Here is a 23,224-nt window from a genome sequence, read left to right on the forward strand (position 1 = left end):
CCTGCCTGAACTACTGCGATGCTGCTGCTGTGAAGTAAATCTCCATAAAAGGAGAAGATTGATTAACCCATATTTCACATGTGGCAGAATGGATAAACTGTTGGCTTTGTTTGTCTTTTAAACACGTTGACTTTGTCTGTAGTTCCAACTCGTGTGAGAGCAGCAATTAGAACTTCTGTAGTTACACAACTGCGCAACTGAGAGGTTGAGAAGTTAACAGAAGGAGAGAAATAAAACACTGTTTACAAGGTGGTAATATCCTACCTCCACCAGATGAGGCGCCACCACGCTCCAGGCCCTCATCATGTGGAGAAGGGGTCGGTTCTTATTCCGGACGATTCGCAGCATGGCCTCACCCAGACGAAAGAGATGGAGGGCGCTGCGCCGGTCCAACGTTGACTTGGCTTCTCCTACAGACACGCAGAGGACACAAAAAAGGCCTCGGAGCTTTACTCCTGTCTGTACTTCATCTTTAATTAACCACACGAGGGAAACTAATTAAGAAAGAGAACAAGGTATGCCCAGCATGGTTCACAATTATGCAGACCCTTGGGTCAGTGGCCAAGGCCTGAGATCGAGAAGGGCACAGGAAGGGACCGAGGATGTTTAAAGGATGCAAATTCTATGGGGTTTTTTTGGATAATTTTCTTTTGTGTGTCTGAAAAAAGTGTGTCAATAGTTAAATAAATGTAACAGAATTTGTTTTAGGTGTGTTTAATAAAAGCAGAAAATGTAGCTATTAAATAAAAATGGATGTCTGTGGTTTATTTGTGTTGAAGTGAAGCCAAAATCTTTGTGAAGAGAAGCCAGTTTTTAACTTGGCCAATTTCACCTGCTATTAAAGCAAACACAGTTTCGACTGTTGAACATGTTTCACTGGGTCACTCATCTGCACCTCTGCACTCACGCTCCTGGTGCCTTCTGAAAGATTTCTGAATGCAAATATCTGACAAAGAATAATTGCTCTCACGCAGCCCATCCAAAAAACTCCAGTTTGATGATTAAAATGTAATAATGATTTTTTTAAAATCTGTTACTTTAATCAGTGAGCAGGTATTTGTGTCTGTGTGATGCACCTGTACACTTTATGGATGCAGCTTGCTAACCAATCTAATGCAATTATTGGCTGATAGCTTAGCATCCCAGCCTTTTATCCAGATACTACGTGACGGCAGCTCGTCACGTTTCAGAACGTAGAGCCCAAAACCAATTGGTGGCATCTCCTTGAGTATGTCCATCTTTTTTATACAGTCTATGGTCAGCCCATGCATGGAGTAAGGGGTGGGGTGGGGCCTTTTGCCCAGAGTGCTCACATGCATTTACTGAAGCATTATGTGTGTGTGTGTGTGTGTGTGTTTTGATGTCAGAGTAAAGTCAGCCAGTCAATATAATGTGCACTGAATGAATGCAAAGTGTGTACCTGGCATTGCCAGTGAATAGTCTCCAGTCTCGGTGGGAGAGTCAAACAGCTGAGACTGAGAAGCTTTTCTGAGCTGCTGCAGGAAACCAACCAGACCAACCAGGTTTAGTTTGGTGGCCCCTTCTTCAAATAACCTGAAACACACAGAAAGCATTTCATACACTCACATGAACGTCTACAGTGCAAAAGCAACGCTGCCATGCAAGTTTACATCCTACACTGAAATACTTGCAAAGCCTCCCTGTTCACTGCCCTCTAAGCACATATAGGCCACCCCTGTGCAGCAGTATTTACTATGGTTGTCGCCACTTTGAGCTTGTAAATGTGTTCAGTCCATCTGTTCCAAAAGATCAGGGGGAATTTTTTTTTAATATACGCTCCTAAAAGCAGCCCAGATAACTGGTTATGTAAGAGATGATCCTTGGAATGAACACGCAAACAAGTCCACAGTTACTGCGGCCGTGTGCGAGCCGTAACAAGTGGCACGCGCACATATGCATACATGTTTGTACACGTGTGAGGACATCAGTCTCACTCTAATCCTGAGTGTCGGTCCAGTAACAACAAGCACAAAACAATGTTCTCACTTTTACATTTAGGGTCCAAATACCAAATGACTCATCAAAGAAAGTGTGTCATAGCACACACACACACACACACACACACACAGCAGTAGCTCCACTACTGCCATCTTTTGGCTATGAAACCAACCTCGGGAACACTTGCTGAGCACCAAATGTCGGTGAAACGTGGATTTGGAAGATAAAGTCATTAAGAGCCTCGGTCATGCTGGCTGTTAATGGAACACGGTGCTAACACAGCTGCTGCACTTCAGTTAGAAACTAAACCCACTGTGAAACTTGTTAGTCTGCTTCTATTTCCACCGTCTTGTTGCCCGTGGTGACATTATGGCCGAGCTTTTAGAGGTCAGCCTTATTAGTTATGGCTGCGCAGTTCATCATAGTTTAATTTCTAACAATAATTAAAATTAAATAATAGAGATAAAATGAATATTGCACCACATAATTCTCTTGTTTTGCCTTTCATCGCGTACATTACTTTATTTCCTCTTGTCAGGATGTGATGTCTGCAGAAAGCACGGCAGGAAAGATCTGAGAGTCTGAAAGATAACTGTGACCTCATCAGAGTTAAAGTGGACAAAAGAGAGAACTGAGTCTTTTCAACGCTGTCAGAGTGCAAGTATAAATAAAACTGAACCCCTCTTCTGTTAGTCTTTAGCAAGATTAAATACCTATAAAATGAAAAAGATATAAAAAACATAAAGCAACTCAGTATCCAAGTCTCTGAAGTTGCACCTCAGTGCAGCGACTCTCTGAAATAATGACTACCACCAGGATACGGACAGGGGCCACTCTGATCCGACTGTCAAAGGAAATCTAATTGCTGAATTTCTCATTTACTGTTTCTTAAACTTGGAGCACGTGCAGTTATTGGGTTTTAATAAAACAAAATCAAAACACAACTAACAGCACTGGTGCAACACCTGGAACATCACATGTAGAAAGTGTCTGGATTGCCATCCAGTCTATCATGTTGCTGTGGTATTTGTTCAGTCTCTACCTGTCGGCCTGTGTTGACAGCGTGCACACGGCCTTGGCGGCGCTGGTGCCGGTCATCAGGCTGCCGCTCTTCAGGTCCAGGCCTCGGCCCCCTCTGCCGCTCTCCTTCAGCAGCTCCTGGATGGAAAGCGGCTGGATGACCGGCTGGCTCAGGCTCAGGTCCGAGGCCTCGGGGCTGGGTTCGCAGCTCAACTCCAGCCCGAGGTCGATGCCAGCCATCTGCTGGCTCTGCTGGGTGATTGTGGTCAGAGAGGACGGCTGGGCAGAGCCGTCACTGAAGTGGGTGTGCTCCAGTGAGCTGATGTACTCGGTCACCCTGAAAGTGATTTGAAGTTCTAGAACATATTTTTGAAGTTTCATCCCTTATGAACCACTATAGCTTCACATACTACCATTTCCGAGCTTGATATATATGATATATGAAGTATATTTTACAGGATAAACAAACGTACCTGAACACATGAGGCCAGCAGTCATGGTTGTGGCTGCCCATCTCCAGGCCAACGTTCAGGATGGCGTCCATGCACAACACATGAGCTGTGTGGAGGCGAACTCCCTGAGGACGGCCGATCTGCTCCAGACGCTGCTCAACACGCTGTTTCACTGGAGACACACACACACACACACACACACACACACACACACACACACACACACACACACACACACAGTAAAGTGTATTTTAAATATCACAGACGCCCTGAACATTGTGCTTGAACTGATTTGAGATGAGCTTTAACAAAACTCCACTCTCAGGTTGTGGAAATATATAAACATTAATGTTGCATCCCAGTAAATGCTGCCAGCAGTTTGTAGCAGCTGTCACTAGATGTCACTAGTTCCCATATCTTGTTTTTATCATTGCTTTTGTCTCCAGTAGAAATGATTCCAAGTTTAGGCTGTGGCCGAAAAAAGGAATTGGCCCGTTATTCCAAACAGATAAATGCTCCTGGAAGCACCGATCACAACCACAACAGACATAAGCTTTGTTTTTGGCAAAGAAATGTTGAGCATTTTGCAGTAAAGTGCATGCTTCAGACTTTGTAAATCATGTCTATGTTACTCATTTAAATATTTTCTTCTTGAAAGGGAAGCTCCTACAAATGTATATGCCACAAGGCCACCTGGAAAAATACCCAAGACTGTGACGTTCAGTCACCGTGAGCTCCTTAGCAAATCCAGCTGCTGCGTACTGTTAGCAAAGCAAGGTGCAGTACGTACGATGTTTTGTAGTCCACATTTACACACTGTAGTTTCAGTTCAGCATGTTAAGCAGGTTAGTGTCAGGTCATTCAGATTCTCAGCACACAGTTCTTTTCTCGAGCCCTTATCAATATTCCTAACACCCTCTTTTCCTTGAACTCATGACAATTTCATCAAGGTCAAGGACACAAGGTTTAGTGAAGGAAAAGGGGGGTGCTTTTTACTCCCATCGGCACAGGTACATAACATTAAGCACCTAGCCACGCAGTCGGTCTTTGCAAACGTTTGTGAAAGAAGAGGTCGTTCTGAAGATCTGACTGAACTCCAGCCTGGTTCTGTAACTGGACGCCACCGCTGCAGCAAGTCAGTTCTTCCCTCCGTGATATTCCACAATCAACGGTCCTGACCTGCTGCTCAGCCGGGAGGTCAGGACGCATCAAGTTACAGAGCAGAAGTGCTGAGGCACACAGCAGCTTCCAAGCTCCTCTGTGCTGGGAGCGTCACGGCATGGGTTTCCATGCCGAGCAGCTCCTGCAGGTCAAGGTGGCCCAGAATGTTTCTGCTTATAGTGTAAAAAGTTTATAATAATAACTTTTTTTTAAAAAGAGACAAAAGCAAAAACAGAAGATGGAAAATACTCAGTTAAAGGTACTTAAGGAAATAATAATACAAGTAATAAATAAATATTAATACAAGTCTCAATATCTCATGTTGAGATATAAGTGGGGCCTTATTAAGTGTACAAATGTGTTTACTGTGGGTTCTTTGTATGTATGATTATGAACGGTCAAGATTTCCTTTATCTGGGTTTTATAACTAGGAAAACACAAATTAGCACTAATTTGAGGTTTTACCCCTTGATTGTGTGTGACGACGATGAGCTTGATTCAAATTTAAGGTTTTTGTGTGTCTGTTACATGCAAACGTCCGAACAAGTGTGTGTTTGTGTTTCTGTGAAAATACCTTGCGCGATAGCGTCTCCCGTCTCCCCCACCTCCTTCTCCTCCTTCTCTTCCTGCACACAGGAGGCTGCAGCCATCTGGGCTAAAGCTGAAGCACAGTTGGCAGCCACACCTGACAGACGCACACACACACACACACACACACACACACACACACACACACACACACACACACACACACACAGTAAAGACGTGCCGTTTCATTCATCCACAAAACATCATCCCTGCACATTAAAAATGCAACATTTCAGCCATCATCCATATTCAGAATCTACCAATGAGACATTTTCACAGATTTCTGGGATTTCCACTGTACATGTTTAAAATTTTAACTGGAGACACACCAACTGTAACGTGCCAACTGCAAACACAGAGGAGGTCGTACGCCATGTGTTCATTCATATTCATTAGTCCTTCTGCACTAATTTCAATCTGATTTGCTCCCATGCAGGCCCCGGGGATGTGCCACTGCCCTTTAATGCTAGTGATACTCACAGACATCTGACAGCGGTTGATAAGTAAACTGCATTTCCCCTGACATCCTCTGTAATACTTGCATTTAACATTTTGGAAGTAAAACTCGCAGTTAACCTCCAGAGGAGCTGCACAGCGTCGAACAGGTGCTGGCTGCTATTGGGCACCTGCCACTGGTGTCAAATTTGATTAATGTGATACATAATCAAGCTGACAAGGAAAATCAGAACTCAGCAAAACCTTCCCCGTGTGAGTACGAGTCAAAGCTCAAAGTATGGCAGAAACATTAAAAGCCTACAGTACCATGAGGGGATTTTTAGGCACTATGAAATGCCCAGTAAATGCTTTACTGATAATTTCTGTTTTTACATTTAAATGTATACGTTTGAAGCATGGTACAGTACAGATGATCAACAGCAGATTCATCTCCCTCTATGGTTTAAACGTGCTTATTAGAAAGATCATTTAAAGCCCTCATGGACTCAAGTTATCAAGAGAACGTGAAGAAACAACTGACATGACTTAAATCAAAAAGGCGTGCACGCTGTGTTGAAACGATGTCAAAGTATGAAGTAAAACTGGGCATGACGTGGCCTCCAGTCTGCACTTCCAGCACGAAGAGAAAAGTTAGACCAGCAAGAGAGGAGAGTCATCGTCTTTGCTGCATTCAGTGTGTAAAATGAACTGAGACCAGATGAAATGTAAAATGAGCCTAAAACTGGAGCGTTTTAAGGAAGCACCTGTGTCTCATATTTTTATGGTTGACAGCTTCGCCCAGTGTTCACGTTTGAACACTAATCTGCACTCAGCACACTGGTGTTATTCTGGTGTCCCTTTTCAGTGACAGCCAAACGTCGAGGTGGAAACGAAAGGATCCCCGAGCTAAAAACATGGGACAGAGCTTTAAGGCGGGCCAGCCACAAGGCCGCTGGCACTTGGTTCAGACGACTATTCAGGTTCAATGAATGTCCAGGACTTCTAACGGGAAAGTTTAAAGTGCTTAATCGCTTAAAAAGTCACGTGTCAAGCGGTTTTCATTAGTGTGACTGCATTTCCCTGTGACCCCATAAGCTTCCAAAACATGTTTAATATCAATTAAAAGCTGTGTAAACCCTCAGTTCTCAATTATTCTGTGTAAGTAAACCTGTGCTGTGGCGGGAGCTGAGAGGGTCTGAGCTCACACGAGGGCAGTAAACTCCATGTTAGAATTAGAATAACAGCGTTTTGTCTGCCTCTGACAGCCTCTACAGTCTGAACCTTTTTCACTCTGACTTCCTTTGTGCAGTCATGTGAGGGCATTTGCCATCCTGACAGTTACTGTGGCTAAAAGTGAACAATAAAGCCATCTGACAGCAAGTCCTCCCCGGTGCTCTCTCGTGCTTATTCTGCTGACTGGAAGAAGAAAACAAAGACATTTCAGTTCAGTCTTTCTACTTCTGAAGGCTGTGGCCAAATAACTTGCAGCTCATTGTTCTATCTTATTACATCAAGACCTTATTTCTGTATTTCTTCCACCAAATTCATACTGAACCGTATCTCAAAGGTTTCACCGTCTGTGCCGGAGTCTTTGTGTCCATTTGCTTTTTCCTGCGGTGTCCCACACGGCTCAACTCTAGGGCCCCTGTTATTTAGTTTTAATTACATCAAGCTTTGAAACCTCAGGACGTTTATAAGTTATCTATGCTAACTGTCTTAATGCTAAACCAGTGATGGAAAATGTTTTACAGCTAAATACCAAACAAAGAAAGAGAGGTTGTAACTGCTGCAGAAAATAATCTGAAGTAGAAATATTTTAGCACAATGTTTCGTATCTTTAGCATGTTATCTCCTATCTTATAACATATTACTACTGTGACACAAATCACGTGAAGAAGAAATCACACTGGCCAAGTCAAAACATCTGTGTGTGCATGCTGTGATATAAGTGTAATATTTGAATCCACAGTACAGATATATTTGGATTAAGCGTTTACAACATGTTTCACACTGCACTTCTTCAGGCCCCTAAATAAATCAGTCCTCGAGTTTAGTGAGCTGCGACAGGACGTGCTGATTAAAAACAGTGCTGAGTGGCTGCTGAGCTGCTAATAGAAATTACTGTTCATACTGTACATACCTAGAATCTGCTCCAGCTGTAGGACAGATGTCTAGTGAATAATCCTGACCTTTGCCTGTGCTATAGGGAGGGAGCACAAATCCTCCCCCACAGGGATGAGAGAAGATGATATGCATTTGTCTTATTAATACAGGCACATGAAACATGCTTCACACACCCAGGGCGCAGCTGAGCGCAGCAGCTTTACGCAGGCCGTCTAAACTCAGGCAGATGGTGTCTCTCTCCCTCTGGCTCTGCTCTTTGACCCCCTCTGCCCCCAGGATGAAGGCCAGGCCCTTGGAGCTGCCCGCCATGCGACCGGTCAGCGGTGTGGACAGAACATCGATCAGGTTTTTCCAAACACCGGTGAGGATGAAGCGTGAGAACACAGCTCCTGAAAAACACAGAGCAAAAAAAAAAGGGTCGTTTTTTTAAATGGTGACACACACAAAACACACAAGATGAGCATAAATGTCAGGGGTGAGTCAGCCAGCAGCAGTTAGAGTCTGGCTTAATCCTGCAGGAAACAGCACAGGTGCTCACTGCCCTCTTTCTACCCAGCTACCCTTTTTTCCCCAGCTTGTCTCATCTTTCGTTTGCAATGCAGCTTCTTGCTCTTTCAGTTACAGCAGGTCAAATCCAAACACACAACATCACTGAAGCATGATTATATTTAAAACCTGCAGGTTTCCTATCAACGTTCCTGCAGACCGACTCTGCAGCAGGACATGAAACTTACAAATGTTCATCTGTTATGTTTTGCAATCATTAATGCACCAGTAAATACAAAATCTTTAAAAAACCTGCATGTCTTGACCATGCAGCTCTGCTCTGAGATACTTCTGCTAATGTTGTGGTTTCTACTGATTACCAGCGCAGCACTTTAGTAGCAATTACGGGCTCAGCGAACTCGAGTAAAGCTCCCCAGAAATATAATCCAAACATGAAAACCCTGTGAATGAAGAGCTGCTGACTGAGGAGAATTAAATGTTAACTACGTTCTCAGTAAGTGCTACTGACCTGCCATCACAGCGTCACTGCACGGCTTTTCACAGCCGAGCGGCGCGTGGCTCGACGCTCTCCTGATCAGCTGACCTCCGATTGCACTGCTGCCCAAGCCGTCAATGTCTAAGAGACGAGGAACAGAGAAGTCACAACATGTCAAGTATTTGAATTTATACCCTCTACATATAATAAATCCCAAAGTCTGTCTGAGCAAACTGGGGTTCAGTATCTTCAGTCTGCCGTGCAGACTGGAGCAGCAAGGGCTCGAACCACCAACCTTTCAATTAGCAGATGACCTGCTCTACCTTTTGTGCTGCAGGCAGCCCTGAGGAAACTATCCAAACTCAGACACAGATTTAGGAGGTCTATGGATTAACATACAGAGCCTTTAGGTCCCTGCTAATAGAAAAGCTCAGTAACTGAACAGATAAAAAGTTGCCCGTGGAGAGGATGTGAGCAATTATAGGCATTACTATAAATACCAGAATTTAGCCAGGTCCCTGTTTGCAGGAACAAATAATTTATTTGGAGATGATACAGTCAAGGATAGCAAAAGATATTTTTAACTGGGACTTTTTGTTAAGTAAAATGAAACTGATGGTGTGGCGTGAACTACAAGCTGAATTTAAGGGTAGGTTTATGTGGGCTACTGTGTGAATACTATGTTGGGTTTTTTCTGTCTGTGTCATTTTGTCCTACACCTAAACTGATCATAATAATCTGGATGATGGGCACCAAGTACGACTGAGGATGAGCTGGAGGTAGTTTGGAGGGAGCTGCGTAGTGTTGGGGACAGAGGAGGGCAGGGCGGTGCGCTCAGCTGGTGAGGCCTGTAGGGGGAGCTCTCTGTCAGTCATCTGAAGCCACCTGGACAGTGTAGTGTAGCATAAGGGGCTCTCTCAGTGGCTAAGACACACACACACTCTTTTGCACCTTTCATAATAAATACTGTTGCTTCATTTATCTCTTAATCAATATTTTTCCCTTGTTATGGAGAGGCCTTTTGAGCCAGTGTGTGGAGACTAGCTGAGCACGTAGAAACTGTACAGGTGTGTGTGTGTACCTGTCAGCATGGTGATAAGCGGCAGTGTGTGGTCCTCTGAAGAACCCGAGAACCCAGACTCAGCCAGCAGGTTGCGCTCCAGCACCTGGTGGTAAAGCTCCTCGATCCAGGCCTGAGACAGAACCACGAGGACGCCGCTGCTCTGGATCAGACGCACAAACTCCTTCTGCACAACAGAACAAACGTCCACCCATTCAGTGTGACTGCATCCAATTCAGTGCTGTTATATTCAGGGCGGGAAGTTTTTTTTAATTTTCTTGTACTTTTGATGATAAAGTTGAAGTAGCTTAAATGTCTAAGTAGAGCTGATTCAGTATTTAGTTGGGTCGTTGTGTGGCTAGAGGAACACAAAGATACATCTATACCTTTAAATAAGCAATGCTGCACAAAGAGGATTCTTTGAAACTACAGGATGTAGTTGCATTGGTTTGGTTTTACTTCTTATCTTTGAATCTTTGTCTTTAAACACCGGAGGAAACGAATCTCGCTCTCACCAGGCTGAGGACGGGCGTGAGCGTTCGCCGCTTGTAGTAGCCGCAGCAGCAGAGTTTGAGATTGAGCAGCAGAGCGTAGTAAGACACCAGGTAAAGGCCGTCTGCGTTCATCAGAGACTGGCAGCTCAGAGTGTCGCCTGTCTCGAAACCTGGGGAGTGAATGCCGCCTGCAGGGACACAGATTTAGGATTACAAGTTACATCTGTAGAGGACGTGTCGGTGTTCTCAGAGGTCAAATGTGATGGATTATATATATATGAATTAATAACACCTACAGCACAAGTGAAAAAGAAAGAAAACTGAGACAGTGAGAGAGCCAATGAAAGGGAGTGTGCAGGTGAGAGCAGGCAGCGAGATACAATCTGTTGGCTGAAGGCGACTGAAGTGTTTTAATCAAAAACCTGCTCTGGGGATTTAAAGTCCAAACTATTTCATTAAGTCAGCTGAGCGTAACATTTCATTTAAGTCATAATTTTGCTCTGCTGATGCTGCTGCTCTTAGCGATGGATGTCATGACTGTAAGGCAAAAAGTTTTCTTTAATAACTGTAAGAAAATAAACGTACTGCATTTAAACTACACACCGATGACAAATAACAGGAAAAAGCAAAATCCATGCCAGCAAAACCCTGACGTCAGCGACCTGTGCATACAAGAGGGTCTTTGTTACCGCACCGCAGTCAGAACAGAAATTTGTACTGATAATAAACTGATGCTCTTATAAAAAAGTACAAAAAACTAATCTGAAGTACCGCCTGCCAAATCTGTTGCAAAAGAAACATTACACAACAATGTTACGGGGATTTTAATCACATATTCGAGCCATTTAGAGGTTTTAAAAACAAGCATGGAACAAGACCAGAGAGTTTATGAAAGAACAACAACACCCACGACCCACACAGGACACCGCCACAGAGAGGAAGCCCAATCTGCACCAGAAACCGAAAGTGAACTCATTTAAGCTCCTGAATATTTTACCAGGTTTCCTCAAAGCAGCGCACACATACAGAAAACCGCATCTGAAGCTTGATGTTTTCTTCCACTACACAGTTATGCTGTTTATTTGAGATGCAATATTTTCTGCTACAGCTGATTTTTACTGAAACTTCAAAGAAAAGAGCGTTGCATCCATTCAGGTACCCCGACTGTCACTATTATCTATTAGAAGGAACAACCAGAGTTAACTTCTGAAGGTGTGAAGAACAGAAACATCTTCTTTAACTTTTATTGTTTTAATTATAAGGAGGTAAAAACACAGATGGGCTTGAAAGAAATTAGAAAAAAATAAGACAAGGCAGGCTGGAAGTTCTCTGGCAGTTCCCCGACCCCTCAGGTAATGGTCTTGATTTCTAAATCATCAAATTTAGAGTGATTTAGAAAATGCATATATATTGTACATTAATTTAAAAAAGCTTTTGTGTCCAAAAAACTCTTTAAGACTCTTTTCTCAATCTCATGTATTTATGGAGGAGCTCAGGAGAACCTTCAACAGTGAGAAGCTACAGACCTGTCAGTCAAGACACAGGAAACAGGCTTATAGAGGAGCTAGCATTAGCTAAAAGCTAAGTAGTGTTAGCTAAAAAGCTGGAAAAGCTAGCTGTTTATGCAAACGGCTAGAAAATGACTGTTTGCACTAACAGTGATTCAGCAAAGAATGAACTTCTCAATAGCGTCCAACAAAGCAAGATTTTTATTACCTCGCTCAGTTACAAAAAATAATCACCTTTGAGGTCAAATAAAATGAAAAGAAATGTAAATAAATATAAAATGCAGTAACAAAGCCACTCACAGAGCAGAAAAAACTGCATTAGCATGAGAACCTGTGCATTGTGACGTCACTAACTCTGCTAATTGGTTGAATGAATGTGCAGCCAAGGTGTTCATTAGTCAGACTAATCTCAGCAGTCTTCTGATTGGACGATGGGATAAGGAGATGGGGCTCATTTGCCTGATTGATGGGTTGACAGACTGAAACATGATATCATAAATGTTCCAGGAGTGTGCGAGGCAGTGTGGCATTTCCACGTAATTTTTCTTCTGAAGAGTTTTTATCCCCAAAGCACCCACCCTCCGTCAGCTGTGCAGACATGTTCTGCATTACGACTGCTGTGAAATCACAGCAGCTGTTCGTGAGCGTGAGGAAATCTTATTAATCAGACCAACTAAAGGTGTGTTAGGACTGGGAAGGGGCCTTTGGAAAATGTAATTTAACCATGACCACAAAAATGTTGAGAACCTCAGCATTTAGATCATCTACTGTAGAAAAAAAGAAACAATAAATGTTATTCTTTAAACTGATTTTTAGCGTGTCTCCTTGTCATTGAGTTCTTGCAGTAGTAGAGATTTGTCTTGTCTTTGCACTCTGATATTCCCAGCGCATGCCTGCAGTGTAATATATTTACTTAAACAGGGAGAACCATCTCCTCCCTGAGCAAATATGTGTGTGTTTGAGTAGCAAACTCATGCAGATCGCAGAACAGGAATCACTCCACTGCAGTAAATCTAACCTCCCTCCCTTCTCCCCTCACTCACCAGCCTGCAGTCCAGAGCAGAAGGTGGAAGAGAAGTTCTGCAGCGACATGTCCACCTCCGTGGCAGTGGACATCCCCAGCAGGCGGGGCAACTGTCCAGCCAGAGACTGCACGAACAGTCTGGCGCTTTGCTGGTCAGCCTCTTGGTTGCGGAGCAGTTTGAGGGACAGGGCGGCAGTGCGCAGGGAGCGGTGACCTGGGAAGTCGCGGGACAACTGCTGGTCCTCGTCAGCCAGCGACATGTTGTCGGACCCGATGTCGGAGACGTCAGAGCGCCCCGAGTCTTTCTCGGCAGCCATGGAGTACTGATCGCACGAGTCAAACTCTGTCCGTGACAGGTCCTGCTCCTCCATGCTGGTGGGCAGCAGGAAGAAGCATGAGATTGTTTTTATTATTTATATATTCTTTCTTTACTTAATTACTATTTATCATAATTTCAATTCAGCAACTAGAGAAACAGCAGTACCTGAAGTTGCTCTCGCTGTATCGTGACCCTCCTCCGTGGTGCGACCGAGACCTGGATTCCACAGACAGGAAGTTCGTGATGTCGGGGTAGACGAGGGCGTGACTCCTTTGCACCACATCTGGAGGAACTGCACCTCCTCTCTCTCCGCCTCCACCTCTTTCTTTCTCTCCTCTTCCCTCCACCTCCCCTGTGGGCACCCCTCCTTCCTCCTTCTGGCCTCCCTGGTTGGGCACGGGGATCGGCTCGTGTTTGGTTTCCTCCTGATCGCCACAGAAAGAAGGCGAAGGGAGACGAGCGTCCTCTCCACACTCCTCCGGACTGGTGTGGCCCACAGCGAGGCCGAGCTCTCCCACCTCTAAATCCAGGGTGGTTTGGCCCGCTTCCGTGGTGATCCTGATGCTGATGTCAGGGCTACGCTCAGTGGTGCCGGTGGTGGCCACATTGGAGGAAGAAGAGCTGGGGTCCCACGGAGGCTGCTCTGAGGACAGGATGTGTCTCTGCCACCTGAAGTCAGCCTCGTTGATCTCCATGGACTCACGTGTCGACTCGGTTCCATCTTTCAGATCGTCCAGTCGTCTGAGGAGAAGCCGAGCCTGGAGAGCGCAGCTATGTTACCGTTTTATACGTAATCAACACCAGAGCCCATATTATGCTGATTCAGAGACCCAAGAGCTGTCACTTGTTAACAAAATCCCACAAACATTTTAATGATGGACGGCCACCGAGAGAGCTGCTCATTCATTGGTTGAGGGCTGTCAAACTAACTGCTAGGAATGCATTAAGTATCACTGGGTTACACAGTGACATAGAGACCTTCTTTTGGCCTGAACACTAAATCCAAACCCTTTGCATGCACAAAAGTGCTACTTAAATAAGTAATACGTTAAACCCCAGAATGGCCCTTTAATGCTGTGGTTCCGTGTGTTGTCTGCATACCTGCTCAGGCTGGATGCCACGGCCCTGTGACAGCTCATCCAGTGCGCTGAGAAGGGCACAGGCACAAGACACGGAGGAGTAACACGCCTCGATGCCTCCTTTCATACAAGCCTCTGTCATCCCATCCATCACTCTGCCACGGGAAGCAGAAACAAACAGCTCAGTATAGGATTGATCGCCAAATGACGTGAGCGAACACATTACTTTGATTTCTACTTTAATTTGGACCGAGTGACGATTGAAACAATGTGCAGCAAAACAAAGAGTACGGACAAACATCCCTGGGTGACAGATTTCAGGTTGTTAAATTTCAGAAACAGAGCAAACACCAAGTGAACAAAGTTAAGAGTTACTAACAGTCTGAGCAGGTCCAGGTGGGACTTCCTCTTTGAGAATGATCGCTTCCTGGTCTCAGGCTCAGCCATGCAGGGACCGGCGAGGTCATACAGCCGCTGGGGGCTGCCCAGAATCTGCCACAGACGAAAGCATTAAAGCTTTTGCTGACATGGTTCTAAAAACATATGCAGGCAGGTTATCCCAAATGTCAAACTGTTACTGGACCCCTTCGAGTGCATGATCCTCGGAGGTACTTGTGAAAACTTTGCTGAATAAAGATTAGCAAAAGGCTGCCTGTCAGTGAAAAATGATATTATAAACGTAGAGAAATGTCTTTGTCCCACCTCCTTCATGATGCGGATGGCCTCGGTGCGGTGCTGAGGAGGAGGGTAGAGGAGGATCCTGTGGTAGAGCGACTGGAGCACCGGTTTCATTGACTCGACGCAGCTCACCAGACGCACCAGCTCTGCTGCAATGTAGCAAACTGTGCGCACTACCGGTGCAATCCTGGCAGGGGCGCTAGAGGAGCAGCCAGAACCTCTGCCCTGATCGGACAGTCCTCCGCAGGAGGAGTCCACCTCCTGGCCCATTCCTGGGAGAACAAAACAAAGAGGGGCATGAAGCTGAACCCATGAAATCATGCTGATAGAAAGCTTCCTCCTATAAGAACTCATGTCTCCTTAAACTCCTGCAGCAGTGAGTGGAAACCAACACTTTTCACACTGTTAGCTTCAGTCGTGATCTTCATAGCTGCATCAGGCTCCGTTTATGAGCGATCAGTAATTAGGTATTGATTTTCCCCCCTTTCTTGCCGCTTGAATTCCTGATAGAGATTAATTTCCACTGATATTCGCTTTCAAATTGTTGCAAAAAAACAGACAAACTCCTACAGCGGATTCTTTAGTAAATTCAGTTACCTAAACTGAGTCTCTCTGAGAGGCGGTCTCGGTCTGATGCCGCTGAGTAGCCGTGGTGGGAAGCAATAGTTTTGTCATTGACGGGATTGCCCATGATTGCCACCAGGGATGGGCACAGCTGCTTCCTGGGAAGAGGAACATTAGCGATTTTTATTGATTACATCGGACTACGATCAACTCCAATTAGGACAACAGTGAGGGACCAGTTGATGAAATTTTACTCAGTGAGTCTTACCACACGAGGTCTGTGAAACCTCTGAAGAGGTGCATTGTGGGAGGGCAGCTGCTGAGCATAGAAAGGATGCACTCCAGGTAGAGTAGCTGCAGGAGCTGGTTATCACTGGGAGATTAAAATAAAGAAATGGTTACTGTATTAAACTAGGAAGCTTCCAGGAAGAAACCATGGAAGTGCAGAGGAAACATGCAAACACTGTTTAATGTGGTAAAGCTGACATTTAAAACGAAACCACACGAATGAGCTAAACAGCAGCTAAACTATGTGCAGTTTTTCAACCTTTTCCTGGGCGCCTTCATGTTTGTTCTCATTACTTACACTGAAAGGAGATGAAACACTAATGAAAGCAGAGTGATTATCAGTGACGTCGGCCCATCCTTTGCTCCAAAATCATATATCTGTGTTTTTGTTTCTGTGTTTGGATCAGTCTGACTGAATTATCACCTCCATATCGAGACAAGAGAAATATAACAGAATATTAGTGAGTCAATGAGAATCTGCAGCGTTACCTGTCCACTGACTCCAGCTTTTCACAGAAAACGGTCAGAACCGTGACCACATCTTCACACAGAGCTTGGCTGGTGGGAGAAATATCTGCAAAAAGCCACCACCCCCCCCCCACACGCACCATAAAAAGGTTAATTTGTGGTTCCTGCTTTATCATTCGCCACTATGTACATGAAGTGATAAAAAATCATTGCTTTCCCAATTTCCTCTCTCTCAGTTTCCCCTCTAAGAAGCAGAATAAATCAGTTCCCTCACTGGAACCTGTTTGGCTCTCTGCCTGCAGAGGCATCTATCGAAACAGTGCATTTGACTGTTTATGGTATCATAAAAGCAGCCCTGCCAGTCTCTCTCCGAAGTTGCTTCTTACTACCAGCAGATTGGTGATTACAGTGGCTTTATAACAGCTACAAAACAGTTGGAGCTGCACACTAAACATGACAAAGAGCCCACAGCCACCAGTGGCTCGCAAGCTTTAATGCTGAACTCACACAAGAAACTAAACTTGGACATTTTCACCATTGCTGGGCCAAACTAGTGTCTCTATGCCTTCACCAACCAGTGATGCTTTAACTTTCACATGCCACTCATAAAATGGGCAATAATGTCCCCAGTCCAGCATTCAGAAAGCACTTGGTGATAGTGGGGAAGAAGAACTCCCTTTTAACATGAAGAGACCTTCAAGAAAACCAGGCTCAGGGAGGAGCAGCCATCTGCTTTGACCAGAACAAAAACGTTTTATTGTGTGTACTGCAGGGGCCAATTCAGCGTGAACATGAGCGGGACTGGCAATCAGGGAGCTTCCTGTTAGGTCAGAGTGATCTTAAGGCTTTTATTTAGTCTCTGCTGGACACTCATACCCTACAATGGTCCTGTCTGCAGCATTCATAGTAAGATATTAGGCAGTGAAATGCTGTGCTCATATGCAATATTACATATTAGGAGGTGAGAAGTAAATCCCTACAGCTGACAAAGGAAGCTGCAGAGGTGAGAGAAACCCCTGGCAGTGATGTACCTCGTCTCTGCAGCGGCGGTGCAGTCACCTCGTCTCCATCTGCACCCTGGAGAGGAACACACACAGGAGGCATGCTTACTGTCACTTCGGTGTCAAAACAAATGCGGTACTGTACGTTATGCTTTTATCTACCTGTAATTTTCTACTAGTTAATGTGTGCACATACAGTGGGGCAAAAAAGTATTTAGTCAGCCACCGATTGTGCAAGTTCCCCCATTTAAAATGATGACAGAGGTCAGTAATTTGCACCAGAGGTACACTTCAACTGTGAGAGACAGAATGTGAAAAAAAAATCCATGAATTCACATGGTAGGATTTGTAAAGAATTTATTCGTAAATCAGGGTGGAAAATAAGTATTTGGTCACCTCAAACAAGGAAAATCTCTGGCTCTCACAGACCTGTAACGTCTTCTGTAAGAAGCTTTTCTGTCCCCCACTCGTTACCTGTATGAATGGCACCTGTTTGAACTCATCATCTGTATAAAAGACACCTGTCCACAGCCTCAAACAGTCAGACTCCAAACTCCGCCATGGCCAAGACCAAAGAGCTTTCGAAGGACACCAGGAAAAGTATTGTAGACCTGCACCAGACTGGGAAGAGTGAATCTACAATAGGCAAGCAGCTTGGTGTGAAAAAATCAACTGTGGGAGCAATCATCAGAAAATGGAAGACATACAAGACCACTGATAATCTCCCTCGATCTGGGGCTCCACGCAAGATCTCATCCCGTGGGGTCAAAATGATCATGAGAACGGTGAGCAAAGATCCCAGAACCACACGGGGGGACCTGGTGAATGACCTGCAGAGAGCTGGGACCAAAGTAACAAAGGTCACCATCAGTAACACACTACAACGGCAGGGAATCAAATCCCGCAGTGCCAGACGTGTTCCGCTGCTGAAGCCAGTGCATGTCCAGGCCCGTCTGAAGTTTGCCAGAGAGCACATGGATGATACAGCAGAGGATTGGGAGAATGTCATGTGGTCAGATGAAACCAAAGTAGAACTTTTTGGTATAAACTCAACTCGTCGTGTTTGGAGGAAGAAGAATGGTAAATGGCCTGTATTTATATAGCGCTTTTCTAGTCCCTAAGGACCCCAAAGCGCTTTACATATCCAGTCATCCACCCATTCACACACACATTCACACACTGGTGATGGTAAGCTACATTGTAGCCACAGCCACCCTGGGGCGCACTGACAGAATACTGAGTTGCATCCCAAGAACACCATACCTAATGTGAAGCATGGGGGTGGAAACATCATGCTATGGGGCTGTTTTTCTGCCAAGGGGACAGGACGACTGATCCGTGTTAAGGACAGAATGAATGGGGCCATGTATCGTGAGATTTGAGCCAAAACCTCCTTCCATCAGTGAGAACTTTGAAGATGAAACGAGGCTGGGTCTTCCAACATGACAATGATCCAAAACACACCATCCGGGCAACAAAGGAGTGGCTCCGTAAGAAGCATTTGAAAGTCCTGGAGTGGCCTAGCCAGTCTCCAGACCTCAACCCCATAGAAAATCTGTGGCGGGAGTTGAAAGTCCGTGTTGCTCGGCGACAGCCCCAAAACATCACTGCTCTCGAGAAGATCTGCATGGAGGAATGGGCCAAAATACCAGCTACTGTGTGTGCAAACCTGGTAAAGACCTATAGTAAACGTTTGACCTCTGTTATTGCCAACAAAGGTTATGTTACAAAGTATTGAGTTGTATTTTTGTTATTGACCAAATACTCATTTTCCACCCTGATTTACGAATAAATTCTTTACAAATCCTACCATGTGGATTCATGGATTTTTTTTTCACATTCTGTCTCTCACAGTTGAAGTGTACCTCTGGTGCAAATTACTGACCTCTGTCATCATTTTAGGTGGGGGAACTTGCACAATCGGTGGCTGACTAAATACTTTTTTGCCCCACTGTATACATCTGTATAATATATCTGTGTGTATATAATTAAAGTATTGTGTGACCTCCTGTCTGTGGCGGAGCTGTAGCGTCAGGTCTCCCAATATCTGGCTCAGCGTGGCTCTCACCGCCGTGTTGATGCTGCGCTGGTGACAGCTGGACATGTAGGTCTCGATGCACACCTACACACACACACACACACACACGAACATCTGTCAGTGTGTGGTCTTTCTTATGTCACTAAACCAGAAAAACCATGACGCACTGTGCCAAGAAACCATCACAGACAGACACCGAACTGTTGGACAGATTCATAGGAGCTTTCCATGGCGTCACTGGTTACTATGGTAACCAGACAAGAGAGCAGCAGGGGCAAGGGGATGTATTGTCAGTGTCAGACATCTTTCAGGCAGATTAGAAGGTTACAGAGTAAACACTGTGCATCTGTGGAAGGTAAGACAGACGTTAGCTAGTAGCTGAGCACACACACACATCGGGTATTCATCTAATTGACATAACGCTTTCCCTAGCCACCCACCCTAACCATGAAAAATGAATGCCTAACCCTAACTCAATTGTAACCCTGACACTAAAACCACATTTTGACATTTTCACTTGTGGGAACTGGGATATTGGTCCCCACAAGTATAGTAAACATACAATCTTTGGTCCCCACAAAGATATGAATACATGCTCACACACACAAACACACAGCCATTTATAACACATGCTTTCCCGCTTTGCTTTTTGCATTTAAAATCAACTATACCGTATTCTCGGGATATCTCACTGTATCCCAGGTGTACAGTTAGGGTTTTTCACACGTTGCTTTGATTAATGCCATACTCTGAAACTTTTTTTTGTGACCAGGTGCAGCAGACTCCTGTGACTCGCTGGGAGATGACAGGAAAGAGACGAGTACAGAAAAAACGGCTCTTTTCTCCTTCAAAATAAAATGCTATCCTAGGGTATTCATTTGTTCCTGGATTGCTGGGACTGAACCAGCCAGGGAGGAAGCATGAATGCTGGTTTGCTAATGTCACAGTAAAGCATAGCGCTTATTCTACATGAAATTAAAAACAGCCATTATGAATACACTTATTTCATATAGAATTAAGGAGGGAATTTCAAGTATTTTGTTTTCTGTAGCATTTTTGCTAAATATTGTCTGTCACATCTGGGCACCTTAGAAACAATGGAGATCTTAATTCACATAACAATTCTTTTTTTTTCTTTTTTTTCACATGAAAAAAACAAAAACAGCAAAAAAACAAACATAATACGCACTGATAATAACATAATGGCACAGTGAAACCGTCAGACCAGCCCGGTCTGGGGGAGCTCCCCTCCACCTCTTTACAGGTCCCATGTCGTCAGGTTTTTGCTACTGTCCACGCAGCACTTTACAGTCCATCCCTGATGATATTCGGAAGGCTATTTCCAGTCTCTTTTATGACCTGCCTTCTAAAAAACAGTGACCACGTCCTTAGCAGGCCTTCCTTCTTCCAGTAGTTGTGTGAAAATACTTAGTTAAGCTCTGGTTATATAACCCACCACCCATCATCCCACATTACCACCTACAACAAATCTCTCCCACTTCCTCCAGATTTTAAGAAATTGGTCCATTTTGTGGTTCAAAGAAAATGTAAGTTTTTCCATTCTATGTATTTCCTCCATTATTCCTATCCTATCTTTCTTTGTTGGGGGCTCTTTCTCCAGCCACCTCCTGGTAAGTGCTTTTTTGCCCGCTCCCAACAGAATATTTATCAAATATTTGTCCCTTAAGGAGGCTGCTGATGGGATATCGCCCAAATACACAGTACAGAAATCCAAATCACATAACAATTCTTAATCCAAGAGTGGGGTTTAATGGAAGAGCTACAGAGCTTGTTGATAACAAAATGTGTAAGCCAAGATTTATTTGACCAATTATCAAATTTCTGTTCCATCCTGTGAGCTCAGAGGGGCTGAGAACTACCAGGGCCAACCTCACGTAGAGCCTAAACAAAGACCACATTTGCTAATTACATTTGAAATCTTGGCAGCTTCAGGGATGTTTTACACCACCTGCTCCCAATCAATAAAAAAACCAATACATCCTGCACCATAAGGCACTCACAGATGGGATGAATATGCATGTGAGAGGGACAAGAGAGCAAGGAACAACCTCAAGGTACCTCTTGAATTAAGAGTTGCTCCGGCTCCTTCAATTTTAATGCTCACACTTCCTGCAAGCAATCGATACTCCACCTTGTTTTTTAAAGCACTGCCAGTTAGTGTAAGTACAAACATGTCTGAGGGTTATATTAGAACCTACATAATGTGGGGTTCATATAGTACATGCACAGGGTACATTTATTTAAACAACGCTTAAAAGCTAAAAGCTTGTGTTGTACAGCCACAAACAAGAAGAAAACAACAGATCAATAAAGCTCCTCGGTAACAAAATACTCATATTCCTATTTTGCCTCTAGGTAGCACTGGTCAGTTGCTACAAAACAACCTACTGAATATAAAAGATGGGGGGAAACACCGCGATGTATTAGTATTAGCACTTTGAAACTAAAGTGACCATATTTTTGACGAGGGGATAAAGTGCTATGCTACAGGCTAACACAAGTAAGCGGCACCTATAAATTATACAGGTGCGACAGCGACAGAGGCTGCACGAACTAACAAGTAACAGTATGGTGGCTACATCCATTTTTTATTTACAGTCTCTGAGTCTGAGAATGACTAAACTGTTGCCACCTGTTCAACCTGTAGTCAGGTTTCAATTTTCAGCTTTATTTGTGGCAAATCCCCCCAACAGTCACCTCAAGGCATTTTATATTGTAATGTAAAGACCCTACAATAACACAACCCTAACAATCAGATGACCCTCAATGAGCAAGCGCTTGGTACCAGTGGGGAAGAGCTGGGGAAGGGAGACAGGACAAAAAACACACAACCTGTGGTCTACTGAACATTAATGAGTTAGTCTGTTTGATGTAAGAGTCAAATGTTTGGGAACAAGAAAATTATTTACAGTTAAAATAAGGATATCCATCCATCCATCCATCCATCCATCCCCTTCAGGGCCACAGCTGGGTTGGATTCATAGGGCATGAAGCTGGGTACACCAGTCTATCGGAGGGTTAACACACTAATACATCTGAAGTGTCTATAGTTGTATGGCAGGTTACATTTCATGTAACTGATGACCACATTAGAGAGATGGAGCGTAAGCCTTGAGCTCTCCGTGTTTGACAATGCATGAATCTCTCAGCGCTGCCAATCCCTCCATTAAAATAAATAAATACATTAGAAAAAAACTGTCCTGGCCCTATTTGCCTAGATGTTTTGATAATGGAGTGTTGCTGACAGCCTTTCCAGCCACCCTGAGTTATGCCCCAATGCAAATACAATACACTCACACACCAGATGGCCAGCCCTGACAGCACAGAGCCCATTAACACGCCATGGTGACTGGGTTTTTACGAGCTGTTAATGGGCGTCAAACATCACTTAGCTGCAGGAGATGTTGCTTCTGCTGCTGGGGGAAGTGACGTGACAGAAAACATTTGACATAAAACACTCGACCACGCTACGATCAGGTGGTCTGAACATTAATGACTAGCATGACGTTTCTGCTCAGTATAAACAGTAGAACTGTAGAACACTGTGCTTTCTGAAATGTCTTTCTTAGAACCAAACGTCCCATTGTACAGTAAGCTGTCAGCGTAAAGTCTAATCTTTGCATTGAACTGATTAGTGTCTTGAGATGATTTGACACCGTTCTTTTATTCATGACTCCAAATCAGTTTTACCTAATATAAACCAAACTGAATGAGGCATCCATTATGAAACAGCCCAAGGAGCAAGTTACGAACCTGAGCTATCGAGAAACGGGGGATTACTTTTTTATGTTCTATAAAGACCAAAAGGGAGGCTGAGTCTAAGAATGACTCAGGGCAAAAAAACTAAAGTTTCTGAATTTTATTCATCAGTGTTTTTACTGCTGGTGGCTGTACAACGCGGACAACCCAGTTTAAACGTTTGTGAATGAAACTGTCTCCTTGAGCACTTCTGGACTGCTTC

At 44.3% G+C, this 23,224-nt stretch overlaps 1 protein-coding gene across 1 annotated transcript in view; it reads right to left on the reverse strand.

Moving 5' to 3' along the window:
• arfgef3 (ARFGEF family member 3) overlaps positions 1–23,224 on the reverse strand; it is a 53,352-nt gene that overhangs the window by 20,940 nt on the left and 9,188 nt on the right. The window contains exons 6-24 of the mRNA XM_086258736.1: positions 19,210–19,326; positions 17,235–17,280; positions 16,225–16,309; positions 15,716–15,820; positions 15,481–15,605; positions 14,908–15,155; positions 14,585–14,697; positions 14,228–14,360; positions 13,292–13,884; positions 12,827–13,179; positions 10,297–10,463; positions 9,803–9,968; positions 8,755–8,862; positions 7,913–8,128; positions 5,167–5,277; positions 3,453–3,603; positions 3,002–3,316; positions 1,421–1,554; positions 265–410 (exon numbers count right to left, since the gene is read on the reverse strand). Of these exons, the coding sequence (XP_086114862.1) occupies positions 265–410; positions 1,421–1,554; positions 3,002–3,316; positions 3,453–3,603; positions 5,167–5,277; positions 7,913–8,128; positions 8,755–8,862; positions 9,803–9,968; positions 10,297–10,463; positions 12,827–13,179; positions 13,292–13,884; positions 14,228–14,360; positions 14,585–14,697; positions 14,908–15,155; positions 15,481–15,605; positions 15,716–15,820; positions 16,225–16,309; positions 17,235–17,280; positions 19,210–19,326 (3,432 nt within the window). The remainder of the gene's footprint in view (positions 1–264; positions 411–1,420; positions 1,555–3,001; positions 3,317–3,452; positions 3,604–5,166; positions 5,278–7,912; positions 8,129–8,754; positions 8,863–9,802; positions 9,969–10,296; positions 10,464–12,826; positions 13,180–13,291; positions 13,885–14,227; positions 14,361–14,584; positions 14,698–14,907; positions 15,156–15,480; positions 15,606–15,715; positions 15,821–16,224; positions 16,310–17,234; positions 17,281–19,209; positions 19,327–23,224) is intronic.

The sequence above is a fragment of the Aulonocara sp. 'chitande type north' Nkhata Bay genome, linkage group LG13 (genome assembly GCF_057382095.1).
Source record: "Aulonocara sp. 'chitande type north' Nkhata Bay isolate Kocher_YH1m ecotype deep benthic linkage group LG13, A_spYH_male_GT1.1, whole genome shotgun sequence".
Lineage (NCBI taxonomy): Eukaryota > Metazoa > Chordata > Actinopteri > Cichliformes > Cichlidae > Aulonocara > Aulonocara sp. 'chitande type north' Nkhata Bay.